The sequence below is a fragment of the Drosophila ficusphila genome, unplaced genomic scaffold, assembly GCF_018152265.1.
Source record: "Drosophila ficusphila isolate 14025-0441.05 unplaced genomic scaffold, ASM1815226v1 contig_286, whole genome shotgun sequence".
In the NCBI taxonomy this organism is placed as follows: Eukaryota; Metazoa; Arthropoda; class Insecta; order Diptera; family Drosophilidae; genus Drosophila; species Drosophila ficusphila.
Genome location: NW_025064189.1, coordinates 5270997 through 5285177, shown reverse-complemented (window position 1 = coordinate 5285177; position 14181 = coordinate 5270997). Strand labels below are relative to the sequence as shown.

Here is a 14181-nt window from a genome sequence, read left to right as displayed (position 1 = left end):
GCCCCACTTTTATTCTCCACCCCCACCCACCTACACTACTACTACTATGTTTCATTAAAAACCCGCCCAGATGTCCCGCCTTTGGTTTTACGGCATATTATGAGAATGTGTGTGTGCGTTGGTGAGGCAGGAGAATCCTGACTTCATTTGCATGCAACGAGCCACTGGACAGCTCCTTCGCAATGGCTCGCGTTTCATGTTAATGCATTTGGCACTTAAGCGCCATAGTTAGCGCCATTCAACTAATTAAAAGTTTCTTAAATAATGGGATATTATTCTCGCATTGCCGCTTGTCTGCAGCTGGCTTTCACTTGAGGTCGTTTTGATTGAGCCGGGCAAATTAAAAGTTCTGCGACACGGAAAGTGTCCCCTCGGACCATTCAAAGTTATCACTAAAAGTGGCCAACGATAGGAAAGTTCCTTTCATCTATATATATACAATATATATAAATGTATTTTCGCTGGAACAGCGGTTTAAAATGGAGTGAAAAGTGGGAAATGGCGTCCTATTTCCATTCAAGTTGGTTAACCAATTCTATTTGCTGACATTAGCAAATGAAAAAGTTTCATTTATGCTGTAAATGTTTCCTGCATTGTTTAAGTTTTCTAATTAATTGTTAGCCAATCAGTAAAATTTAATTATTTCTGGAAAATCTACATACAAATGTGCTACTTTGGAGTGTTTGTTTAAATAAATAAGTTTTAACAAGTAAGTGTTGCACTATTCCCTAAGCAAATGCTTAAGTTAAGTTAGCACATAATTGAATTTCCTCTTTTTAAATCCTTTCTGGCCATCTACTGCTGGGAAAAGCTCTTCTCCGGATCGTTTTACGAGTAGATTAGGTATTAACGTGTGCGTTGAATTTCTGATCGGGCATTATGCAAATGCACCGCATTCAGTTGCCAAACTGGAAAACTGCAGTGCAGTTTTCAGTTTGCAGTATGGAAAGGCATAATAAACGCAACTAGTGAGCTTGGGAACATGTGCGAGTAATACGCGAAGCGAAGCGTAAATGAATTTTTCATCCTTCCATTAAAATTTAAGTGCACATTTTCCGGCGCAGCGCACGAGACGCCGCAACGCCATTAAGCCGAAAGGAAGTTGCCAGCGGAGACGTCCTGCAGGCGTTTGGGGGCGTAAAGGGCGTGGCAGTCGGTGGGCGGTGACTGAGTTTATCCTGTATTTGGGTTATGGAAATATTAAACAAGAAAGGAAGCTAGCTTCGGCAAGCCGAAGCCTATATACCCTTGCAGTCATTAAAAATGTGGAACAAAATACATAAAGGCTAAACAGCATCGAAGCTATGACGATTTTTTTAATAATTTTCCATATTTTCGACTATTGTTCATATGACGGCGATATGATATAGTCGTCCGATTTTGATGAAATTTAATTCGGCATTCAAGAGTCGTTAGAAAACTCCAAAAAACATGCTTGTCTGATGAAAAAAAAAAGATGTTTAACTCCATATTTTGAAAATAATGCTCGTGGGATTAAAAACAACGATATTATAATTTGTTTTCATTATTTATACATATATTTTTCGACCTTTACTATGGCAGCTATATGATAGAGTTATCCGATTTTGATCAAATTTAATCAGAAATTCAACAGTAGTTAGTTAGTTAATCAGGAATTCAATAGTAAATGCCTTCTGGAAGAAATCAAGGTGATCTGATTATTTATTTCTTTTGAATTTTTTTTTATACAGACACTATTTATGAAGGGAACACCCCAAAACAAGGGTTTCCCAATTTGATTCCCAATTCAAAACAAACAACTCATATATAATTTGAATTTGAACTTCTCGACTTCTAAAAATTTTTTTTTTGATACCCTTGCAGAGCAAAGGGTATTATATATTCAGTCAGTCATATTCCTGATCAGCATCACGATCAGATCCTAATATGATTGATTCCTTCCTTGAGGTTCCGGTTGGGAATCCAGGGAATTGCTAGAGACCTCCTGCATAATCCAGCTTTTAAGCTTTGCAATACTTGTGTAAACAGCGGGATAACCCCTTTTTCTGCATTCAACGCCGTAGTTCATAACCCCGGCCAGTTCATAGCGGGTAGGATCGTTCGACATCGGACAGGCCAGCGGGGATCCTTCGACGCCTTGACAGAAATTATTGATCATCCTGCCGCCGGCGCACATCAGACTGTTGTGGAGCTCGAAATCAGAACCATAAATATGGCGCATTCGAAGTTCACACGCATCATTTGGCACCACCGGCAACTCCACCTTCTTCATACGATTCAAGTTGGGATAAAGCTGTAAGATCTTCTGTCCCCAGCCAGTGATGATGCACTGACTAAAGTCAGGATACTGTTCTTCGTTTGACAAACAAATGGGATTAATGTTTATGTCCAGTTTTATCCGATCCTTAAGAAATAGGATGGCCAAATTGTTAGCCCCGTTAGTAAGATTCACATCAGGATGACGCACAATCTTCCAGATGCCAACGTCTACATGGTCATACTTCTCTGTGTCCGTACTGAAATCCCATTCGCCAGCCCGGACAATCAGATCGTTCTCACTTAGGTTTCCGAGCACTTGGGCGGTTGTGATAACCACGTTATCGTCAATCAGGGCGCCACCGGCCATATAGCTGAGATTTGGTTTAAGCAAAGCCACCATCCAAGGGATCTCGGCCTGCTTGGCAAATCCATATAATTCTCTATGAGTAGAGACCGCTCCATATGGGTTACGTCGTCCACAATCGGTATTTGATACCTCATCGACTTGCCTAACTGTATTATTGATCTAAAAAGGCAAAAAAAAAAAAAATTATATTAGAAAATTTTTGAATGTTTACAATTTTTTCTAGGCGCTTCTATTTATATTAATAATATTTCCCACTCAAATTTTTTTTCGAATACTTTTTAAAATTTGAGTAATGATATGTCATTAAACTTAACAAAATTAAATGACTCATGTCGATACAAAAAAAACAACACAAAAAAGCCTTTTTGCCTTCAAAACCTTACCCCCTAATATGTACATATAGTATATATTTATTTATTTAAGTGATTTCTTTTGCACAGTATTTTTGTAACTTTCACTATTATACTTACTAATTGAGATTCTGGACAGCAGGTCTCCGTGACAGCGCATCCCATGCTGGCGGCCTGTAGAATTTCAAAACCCAAATCAACTTTGCACCTTGAACGGGTTACGCACTGATAATTGTCCGTTCCACCACAAGCGCACTCGACTTGCCACATGGCCAGAAGAAGGCACAGAAGCGAAAGTATTCCTTTCAATCGAGACATTCTTTTCGTTGGTAGAGAAATTATAAAACTGGCTTTAGACAGCCAATGTTGCACTACATAAATGCTCATCCGAACACTCAGGCGATAAGACCGAAAACAATAAAATGATTATGTGTATTAATATGCTTCTTATCAGGAATTCACTTTGGGAACTTTTAAAAAAAGCTTTCAAATTAAATTAATGTTTATTGTGCTTACGTCAATACTTTCTAAAATCCAAAACAAAAACTAAGACAATAAAGAAAGCTAGCTTTGGCAAGCCGAAGCCTGTATATAATTAAATAAATAAATACATAAAGCTGTATATCCCTAAGTGACTCACCAGTGGGTCGCGGGTAGATTTTAGGTGGGTTCTAATTGTCGTACAGATCTTGCAATCTTTCGTGTAGATGGGTCGCGGTTCCGACAAGTTTGGGAAACACTGACATAGAGGCTTATCAACATTGATTTTTCTATTAATTTTCCATTTTTTCGACTATTGTTCATATGGCAGATATATGATATAGTTATCCGATTTTGATAAAATTTAAATCGTAATTCGAGAGTCGTAAGAAAACTCTATACTCTATACTATAATATAAATATATATAATATAAATATAAAGGTAGTAAAATTTAATTTACCTATTTTTGTTGTATCTCTGCAGACTACATGCAATCGTTGTGCAAGAACCACTTCCTGCAGCAGCTCTATAGGAAAATCGACGGAGCAGTTCTCTGGTCGCAGAACGAACGCAATCTGGACTGCATCATCACCTTCCAGACGCACTCCGTGCTGCAGCGCTTCATGTTGCGCTTCGATATGCTGCAACTCGACTGCAACGATCACCTGCTGGTCTACGATGGAGCCCATGCCGTATCCACGCCCAAGGTGAGTCCCCTAAACACGTATTGCTCCCTTCTCCTCCGGTAATTAAACCGATATTACTCCCACAAAGGGTGGTATCGGAATCTGCCTTGGGTGAATTTCAAAACCAATGTGGGTGCGGTACGTGCCCCACATTTTTATTAGCGAGATGCCTCATTTGCATATGTAAATCGAAAAGTTGAACCAAATCCGTTTCACTGGTTTTTACACAAAGGTTGTACAAAGGTTGCACTGGCAAGAAAATAAAATAAGACAAAGAATTTTAATCAACAATTGATATAATTAATGAGGAATTTGCTGATTGCATTTATACTTATAACAGAATTTTCCAAAGTTTATCAATTCCATCATAGATTATGTTTACCATTTCCATATATCGAAACTTTTTAATTTGGAATGGATCCCTTTATTTACCATATTTAAGGTTTCCCTATGCTTCCTATTTTTAGCTTAAAACCATTTTTTTTTCTAAATATTTTGTATACATTTTTTTCCCTGAGTGTATTGTTGCACCATCCCTTTATTGACTCGCCTGGAAACGGCTAATCACATGAGTGAGTCGAGCAGCGCCGTGTGAACAATTAAATTGTGGTAGCGACGCAGTCTGAGCTTGCAACCGTGCGTTTGTATCGAATTCCTGGGAGAAGGACTCTCCCGAGGGGAGTGGGGAGAAGTGCACGGAGCTGTAATTATGTGCATACGTTCGGGGACACATATGTGGATAAGTGGATATGTGGAGATGTGGCAATGTGGAGATGGATATCGGTGCACAGTAGATTGAATTATTACGAAGTGAACTGTGAAACAGGCAATTCAAATTAGAATCACTCACGGCAGAGTGATATGTATGCAAATGCGGATATATGCTAAGTGAATTAAATGATGTTGCTTCTCCATTTTCGTAATCAAATAAAAGTCATCGATACTTTTGCAGTGCACTGTTTGCAAATCGGATTTTATACCCCACTCTATCGATAACAAAGGAGAAAAAAAGGGCCCATCCCACAAAAATATAAATATTTATTTATAGATTTTTGTTTCGTTTGTTTAACCAACGGAAACACCGTTGTGTTTACTTGGGTCGGGTAATGTATATTTAATTTGTCCCTGATGGGAGAAGATACTATCCAGGCCATCAGCGTGCGTATTCATATATATTTGCATACCTTCATTATGGAATCATTTGCTAACGTACATAAAAAACCTTTGCCAGCCTAATATTTATACTCTGAACCTTTTCGTTCGCTAAATATGCATAAAAACTTATTTATTTAATCAGTTTTTGGCATTTAACTGTGGTTATTAGCATAATATATTCGAGATATTTTTTGGGATTTAATTTAAAAAGGTAAAACTAGCGAAAAATATTATTTATTTATATTTATATATTTTTTGTATAGTGGAAATAATTATTTTTCATGCACTGTTATCTCATTATATGGCCATTTATTTTTCCATCTCTAAATTTATGTTTATTACATTTCCATTTATTTTATTTAGGCAATCATAATTAAACTGCCTCTGAGTTAAATAACAGTCCTGTAAGGATTGCATCTCAATTACTGGCCTTATTTAAGTCAAAGGACATCTTAATTTGGGTAATGCCTTGTCGAATTCAGTTGAAATTGGCCAGGGAGAAGCCATCGATGTATTCCCCTATCGATTACATGCCAGATCCCAGGAGCTGCATCCCGGTTAAGTAACGTTTAAGGAATCCGATGTCGCCACACATCCTTGCATATCCTTGCACATCCTTGCATGCATGCATGTGTGTGTGTAAATATGCGCTGGCATCACATGTCGATAGTTAAGGCCAATCATTGCTTAGTTTGCGACACTCGAAGGCGCATAGTTGCCAGTGTGTGTGGGTGTGTGTAGATGTGTGGGTGTGTGGGTGTTTTATATATGAATCCACTGCAATTTGTTTGCCAGCAAAGGGGGCAGCTGCAGGGGGATTGGGGGCGTGGCAGCCGCAGCCACCACATTATCCAGATCACGTTGATGCCTCTGACATTTTAGGTTCAATCCCTGTGGGGCTTCCGCTCAGCCAACATGCGATGCTCCACATACACACTTACACACTTAAATACACACACACACACAAACACTCATGCAGGCATAATTTTGCCGCTGCAACATTTGCAATGATGACAGCCAGCAAGGATGTTGTGTGCTGGTTGGTTTTGGGTTGGACGGGGGAAAAGTGGGCTGGGCTGGCTGCATTGCGGCAACAGCTTCTGGTGCCGCTGATAGCTCTGTGATTTTATCAGCAACAATTTCCATTTTTCATTCGTTCCACCCCCCCGTGGAAGCCCCAACCCCCACCACTCAGTGCATTATTTAATGCGGTCTGCCAAAGGGAATGGGAATGGGGAAAGGGAAAAGCGGCAAAATGTTGGTCTGTGCAATGTGAGCCAAGGAAAGTGGCCACAAATAGAGCGCGCATAAGCCAAATCCTTTATTTGCCAAAGGAAGCTGCGACATTGTGCCACTAGCAGTAGCAACAACAACAAATGCAACAACAACACATAAAAAATATGCATAAAAAATGTTCAACTAGAAAATTAGAAAAATGCCAGCCAAGGCAGCCGTAACCCCCTCCTCCCCCCCTCCACTCCCCCCTCTTCAGCCCTCCCACTTTCACTCTCTGTTTTCCTCTCTGGGGAAAACCTTGAAACTGAATGTGCCAAAGCTAAAAAAAATAACAATTTTTCTGCCGCTTTTTGTCGCCTGTGTGGCGCGACCCAATTTCCCATCTCCTGGCGGTTCTAGCGGTGGTGGTTCTGCCAGATCTAGGGCTACTTTGGCGGAGCCCGTGCCACTGGGCCACTGCCAAAGCCCTGTCATTTTCCCCGGGAAAAGATTGAGTGCGACTGACACTTGGACTGGTCAGATTGGCGGGGCCAAAGCGAAATTATTACAGACCTAATTTTGTATGCATTTTGCGAGCAACATCTTGTACATTTTTTTAAAGAATACTTTTTTGGCTTACATGGTTGAAAAAATTCTCTGAGAAAATAAATCAATCCAAGATATTTAAAAAAAAAAATTTGTAAAAATTTATAAAAAAAACTTTTTTAATTGTCACAGGTTCCTTAAAAAATTAAAAACACCACTTTTTTCGAAGTTTCGCTAAAAAGATAGCATAATTTTATATTTGATTAAGGGGCACAACTAGTGTGAAGTTTTAAAAAAATCAAAAAATTTTTTTTTCATATTTCGGTAGATTACACCTTTTAAAATAACATATTAAAATTTAAAATCGATATCTCAAATAGTTTTTGAGTTATAACAATTTTAAGAGCAGCCGCTCTCATAGCAGTGCAAACGATCATTTTATCTTTAAACGCGTTTTTCTCGAAACAGCATTTTCCAAATTTGCTGCAGTGATAACTCAAAAACTTGTGATCCGATCACTACCAAATTTTTTTTACATGTTCTTTATATAGTTCTACGTACCATGAACTATCGGTTTTTTGATCCGATCAAAAATCGAATTTTGGCAGGCCAAAAACGACCAAAATTTTGGTTAAAATTCGATTTTTTTTTTTAAAACGCTGCCATTTTGTCATTTTTTGATATTTTTTTTATCGTAGTTCATGGTATGGAAAATATTATCTAGTTTCACGAGAATTTTTCATTTTTTGATTTCGTCCACGGAGAGGGCCGGAATCACTGCAGCAGTTGAGGCACTTTTTTTTTTAGCGCCGTTGGAGATCGACTATAACTTAAAAAATATTTAACTTTTTTCTTTAAAAATTTTACTATACATTCTTAAAACATGTATAAATATATTCTGAAAATTTGAAAAGAATTGATCAAGTAGTTTTTTTTATAAAAATTCCCAAACATCACCATTTTTTTAGGCCGTCACACTAGTTGTGCCCCTTTTTTTTTTACATTCTTTTACTCCACCCGGGAGCTTAGAGCCTCTACAATTTCTTGTAGAGGATTCATTTATCTTTTGATTTTCGATCGTACCGGTGATAAGCCAGTAGCGACTTATCCTAGCGGTGGGGTTTCCACCTGGTGCCATCTAGGAGTGACGAAAGTTCTATTGTTGGGTCCATAGTAACGTGGACGAGGGGGTGTGCGGGTCCGGGGATCCGAAATTTGTTACTAAAGTTAAGTGAGTGATAGAGCATAGAAGTGGTGGAGATTTGGAAAAAGAGACCGTTTCTTTTTCTCGGGGAGCCTCTGGGACTCGAACCCGGGCCTTCCGGACCGGAGGCCAGCGCTCTACCTGCTGGGCCACCGTCCCCCCCGTGCCCCTTAAAAAATGTATATACATGGCGTATACGTAATGCTGAGCCATTGTATTGTTACGTATACGAATATTACGTATACGCCACCTTGTCTATTTTGCTATTCGAAACGTTACTAATATAACAGAAATCTTAAACCTTTTAACTTTGGAAAATATGTTTATATACATTATAAGTGTTAAGGACGTGAAAAACTTCGGATATACTCCCATAAAAAATTCGAAATGAACGTAACTTCAAGTACATCTAAATCAAAGTACGCTCATTAAATATGGCTAAACAATAGAAATAAAAGTCGGGTTATAACCTGCAACAGAGGCTACAGAAGCGAGTGGAAATGCCAGTTGAGATGAGGTCGTAAAGAAAGTAATTTTGCTGGTTTTTGCGTCCCCCGAAATAAGAGTCATCTTCGAACATTATTGAGCGGTACTCCAAACGGCCACGTCGATATCGATGGCAACAAAATTAGCCGTAATTATGAGAGCTCAGTGCTCGAGATGCCAGTTCGTGTGACAGTTATTATCCAAGGACCAAGGAGCAGGACGACAGTGATTTGGAGGCAGGTTCGCCCTGCGGAGAGGAGAACCCATCGTAAATAAGTTAGCAGGCGAATGGAAGGCCATAAAAGTAAAAGTATCGTAAAATCGTTCTGCCAAATCAGCGACGGCGATGCCAAGGACCAAAACAAGGACAACAAGCGAGCTCAACAGGCGCCATCACTCAATGGGTCTGAAAACGGGGAATATACTCGTGCGATTGGGGAAGGGGAAACACGAACTGAAGGGGGGCCACAACCTTAAATCAAACAAGGTCAACACGCACGTACGCCTTCATGGCCAAAACAATGAGGATGGATGAGGCACTGAATCACCCGAATCACCCGCCTGATTCGGCCATTAGCTGGATGCAGTGCCGCCTGTCGAATTACGACCCACCAACCCATCGTCCATCAAAGCCACTAATTTGGGGCAAGGCGTTGTTGCAATAAATATATTTAATCCCCATCTCTGGAACTAATTTAATCAAAATGGATTAGCCAGGAACTTTTGCCCAGTACTTTAGATTATCCATTTATTTTTCTAAGTTTATTTGATTAAAGCTTATCCATTGTTAGATAAACTAAATGAAGATCTCAAAACATTTTAAAGTTTAAATGGAATATTTATCTTTAAGGCTGAATTTTATTTATTACAACAAGTTCAAAAAGAAAGAAAGAAATTAATAAACTAAAGCAACGTTGCAATTACTTAATTGATTAAAAGTCTGATAAATTTACTACCATAGTAGATAGCTTTTTAAATAAATTGTTATTTATAATTAATTAAATGCCTAGTTTAAAAGCATTTATAATAAACTTTTTATACATATATTTAATATTATATTCAATATTTATGTTCAAAAGTATACCCCTCAAATGATTAAAAACTAAGCTGAATGAGTGAATTTCGAATGACTCTAAAGGACTTCCCCTTGCACGTCATATTTCTAATAAGCCTGAAAGTCTACGATGGAGAATCTCCACCTTTTCCTGACCTCTTTGCTCTTCGGTTGACATCTAAATGGTTGCGATAAGCACCTTAGCGGATATATATTTGTCGAGTGTCTTGTTTTGCAGTCCCTCTGTGCATATTTGAAGCTGCAGAAGTTGCGAATCAGACGACTTGCGGTATTTGCCACCTAAGCAGCTTTGTAAGTTCCTCTCCACAATTTCTACGGCGGAGAAGTTGCCGTTTGCCGGCCAGGATTTATGAATTTGACTTGAACGCGAAACACTTCAGTTGCCGGCAAAGTGGCAAAAGTATGTAAATATACGCCACGCTGCCCACAGCAAAGGCCCAAAAACTCTGAGGGGGAAAACGAATACAATTTTACGAATATGTAAATAGTTTTTGACAAAAGAAGTTGTCACTGCATCAGGAGTTGGGCGGTGGCCGCAAAAATCCAAAATTAAAATTTTCCAAGCACATGTACATAGAAGAAGCGATGACAAGCTTTACAAAGCGTTGTCGTCGTCGTCGTGCGGGGGAAAAAAGCCGAGAAAAGTTTGCATTTTCGGGCTGCAACAAAATTAAAATATGCCACAAAGCGCCGCACGTCGAAGATGCAGGAACGCCCGAGCCAGACAAACACTCACACACACACACATGATGGAGGGGGAAAAAGGACGAGATGGAGGACCAAGACCAGGACGTTGTGTCAAGAAAAGCAGCCACAGCAAAGCCTACAAATGTGTGAGGAGGGGAAAGGGGAGATTGTGGGGGGATCCTGGGAGGACGTTGATGAACCCCCAGTGGAACTTTCATGAGCCAAAGCCAACAACATTACAAATTTACACAGCTGCGGGTGGTCGATGGACTGGGAAAGCGATGGGAGGTGAAAGTGGGAGTGGCAGTGAATCCTTGGTGATGAACCAGGCGACGTGACGCATACACGTGCCAAAAAGGGGAGTGAGTGGGGCAGGAGGTCCTTCCAGGAGGCGGAGACATCATCATCATTTTACACTTTGCGGCATCGGCGGATGAGGAAGAGGATGAGGATGGGGATGGGAACGTCGGTTGAGGATGAGGATGCGGTGACGATGGCGATGGCGATAACGTGACCAACCAGCAGACGACAGTGGAAAAAGTTCGACAAGCTCTGCAAATTAATTGCAGAATCAAATTAAACGGCTGTTGTAGCTCTTTTATAAGACTGTAAAACATGTAAAATACATTTGTTTTCAAATATCAAACAGTTAAATTTGAAAAATGTTTTTAGGCAAATATTCCAAGATTGAAAGGAAATACTAATATTACTGGTTTAAATTACTTAAAATGAAACAAAACGTATATTAAATGAATCTTGAAAACATTTCTTCTTTACCAATTTTTAATATGTTATAAATGTATGTGAAACGAGAAAATTTTTTTCTAAATATTTGGCTCATTCAATTTTAATAGAAAAACAATTTTTTTTGATATTAAAAACAAACTTTCGATTTAAGAAAGTACTATGAAACTGTAAACCTCAGACCAAGAAAAGGCATCTTCTTCAGGAAAATACATTTTTTTTTTTTTCCGTAGGTGTAAATTGGGCTTAATTTCCATTTGCCATTTGCCACCCAGTCTGTTGCACACTTGAATGCGGGCGAATGAGCGAGGTGTCGTGGGAGTGGCAAGCAAAAGTGACGCCACACGAGTGTGCCCCAATGCCCAGCCCACCTGTGCCGCCTTTCCCGCCTTTCCCGCCTCATTGTCTGATTGTCTGATTGTGTGATTGCAGTGCACTCTGCAGGTACATATGCTGATGTGAAATTAACCACAGAATCAGAATCAGAATCAGAGCACATCAATATCAATATGGTACATATGTGGGTTGCAGTTTAAGCGGGTTGCCCGATGGCAATTCATCGATGGTTTCCTCCCGTAATGCGAAAAGTTGCCACTCAGCTCTTTGGCACTGCAGAAAAGCAGCTTTCCCTCCTTTGACTTTCTTTCTCATCAGAAAGCATTGACAGCGTCAAAGGAATTAAGTCTTGAGTTTTATTGCAACTACTTCAAAGTTGGACTAAAAAATATAACTTTTTCATGAATTTATGCTGAGCAAGACTCGAGTAGTCGCGTTCTACTTTTTAGCTCTTAAGTTTCTAGTTTGCCAGGCCAACACTTAATTTATTTCCAATTCGTTTATGAAATGCCACCTTTTTTCAATTATTCCCATTGAAATGAGTGACTATAAATCAAAGCCCCACAATCGTGGCTGAATTCCAATGCCTTTGGCCCGCAATTACTTGAAACGTAAATCATTGCTCCCATTTGCACTCGGCGTGCGCTCGTTACTGTAATTGATGATAAACCAGCAGATACTAATTTGTGGATACCTCCGCGCCTTCCAGATTGACATCTCCTGTCGGAACACCAAGAACACCGTCAACGCGCTCCTCACGCGCACGAACTTTGTGACTCTGAAGTACGTGACCGACGGCTGGGGAACGGATGCGAACGGCTTCAAGTTGGTGATTACGTCGGTGAAGGATCCCAGTAAGTGGCATTGGCGGAGGAGGATGGTGTCTTCCCTTGCAGATCCCATTACAAGCTAATTTCCTTACAGAGCACACCTGCAAGGACTTCACCTGCGCCACCCGCGAGTTCTGCATCCATCCCGATCTCCTCTGCGACGGCATCAACCACTGCGGCGACAACTCCGACGAGTCCGTGCAGAATCTCTGCCAGAGTAAGTGCATTCTCCGCTTACCACAATCATATTAGGTTACGAAATTTACAAATAATTTCCTAATCATTATCTAGATTCTAGAACAATTTTGAGTTCTGTAGAAGAAGTAATACCTTTTCTTTTACATTTTAATATCTTAAAGATTATCTACAAGATGTATTTTAAGAGTTCCTCAATTATAAATATATATTTTATTTACAAAAGCTTGTACAAATACTTTTATTTTTAAATAATAATATTTACCGAATTGGAAAGCTAAACTGCATAAAATAGATTTTGCTTAATTAATTGTGTAACTAATTATTCTTTAGAAAACTGCACACTACTTTCATTTTTGAATTTATTATATAAATGGTAGTGGTATTTTGAATTTTAAAATTTTTTTTGCTATATATTTGCCAGTTCTCTTGAGCAAGAGCTCATTCTTTAATTTAAAATATTTTATAAAATATTATATAATAAAATATTTATTTTACTTACTTACATACAAAATAAAATCTCAAGTAAAAGTTATAGAAATTTGTAGATTATTTTCTAAATTTGTTTATCCTTTTTTAGGTGAGACGAGCAGCACGGTTTTCGGGCTGGACATGACCTGGTTCGTCCTGATTGTCGTGGGCGTCCTGCTCGTCCTGAGTGCCCTCATCGTGGCGGTGGCCATTTGCGTGTGTCGTCGCCAGGACGAGAACGCCGCCAACCAGAACACCGCGCTCCAGCGTAAGTGGACAAATCAGAGCATCTCCTTTAATAGAAAAGGATTCAGTAATAAATCGTGGTTTTATTGTTGCAGTGCACCACACGGCCGACACGAACGGGTCGTCGAAACATCTGCATTACCACGGCATCAGTGTCGGCGGAACGCTGACGAGGGAGCACACCCAGCTGCCGAATCCGGGAAACTGGCATCACCCTGCGGGACCATCCGGGTACCACCGCACTCCACACAACTACTTGAAGATGGCCACCAAAGTCCGTCCCATTTGGTGCTTGGCAAATTCCGTCAATTAGGTCAAGATCTTTCGCACAATAACGCCGCTCTCAGTCAGACGAACATCGCCGGAGCCGGCCATCCCAATGCCAACGCCGTCGGCGCTGCGCAGAAGGACGAGTGGTTCGTCTAGGGCCAGGCAACACTGTGCATCGACCGATTGACTTCAGCACAATAATCTGTACTTTATTAAGTAAATTTATGGATATTTGCAGAGCATTAAATGAAGTGAGTATGCTTGAAGAATATACTTAGATCTATTTAATAACTTTTATAGGTTATTAAAAAAACAAAGAAATTAAAATTATATTCCTAGACTTCTATGAAAAGATTATTATTATATATTATTTATTTTATACCCTTGCAGAGCAAAAGGGTATTATAATTTTAGTCAGAAGTTTGCAACGCAGTGAAGGAGACACCTCAGACCCCATAAAGTATATATATATTCTTGATCAGCATCTAAATCGAAATATATATGTACGTCTGTCCGTCTGTCTGTCTGTCTGTCTGTCTGTTTCTATGTAAACTAGTCTCTCAGTTTTAAAGCTATCTTGCTGAAACTTTCCCAAA

At 39.6% G+C, this 14181-nt stretch overlaps 1 protein-coding gene across 2 annotated transcripts in view; it reads left to right on the top strand.

The window, feature by feature from the left end:
• LOC108100474 overlaps positions 1 to 14181 on the top strand; it is a 44688-nt gene that overhangs the window by 24215 nt on the left and 6292 nt on the right. For both annotated transcript variants that reach the window (XM_017204404.1, XM_017204405.2), the window contains exons 3-7: positions 3923 to 4146; positions 12283 to 12427; positions 12498 to 12620; positions 13179 to 13337; positions 13411 to 13836. In XM_017204404.1, the coding sequence (XP_017059893.1) occupies positions 3923 to 4146; positions 12283 to 12427; positions 12498 to 12620; positions 13179 to 13337; positions 13411 to 13628 (869 nt within the window). In that variant the 3' untranslated portion in view covers positions 13629 to 13836. The remainder of the gene's footprint in view (positions 1 to 3922; positions 4147 to 12282; positions 12428 to 12497; positions 12621 to 13178; positions 13338 to 13410; positions 13837 to 14181) is intronic.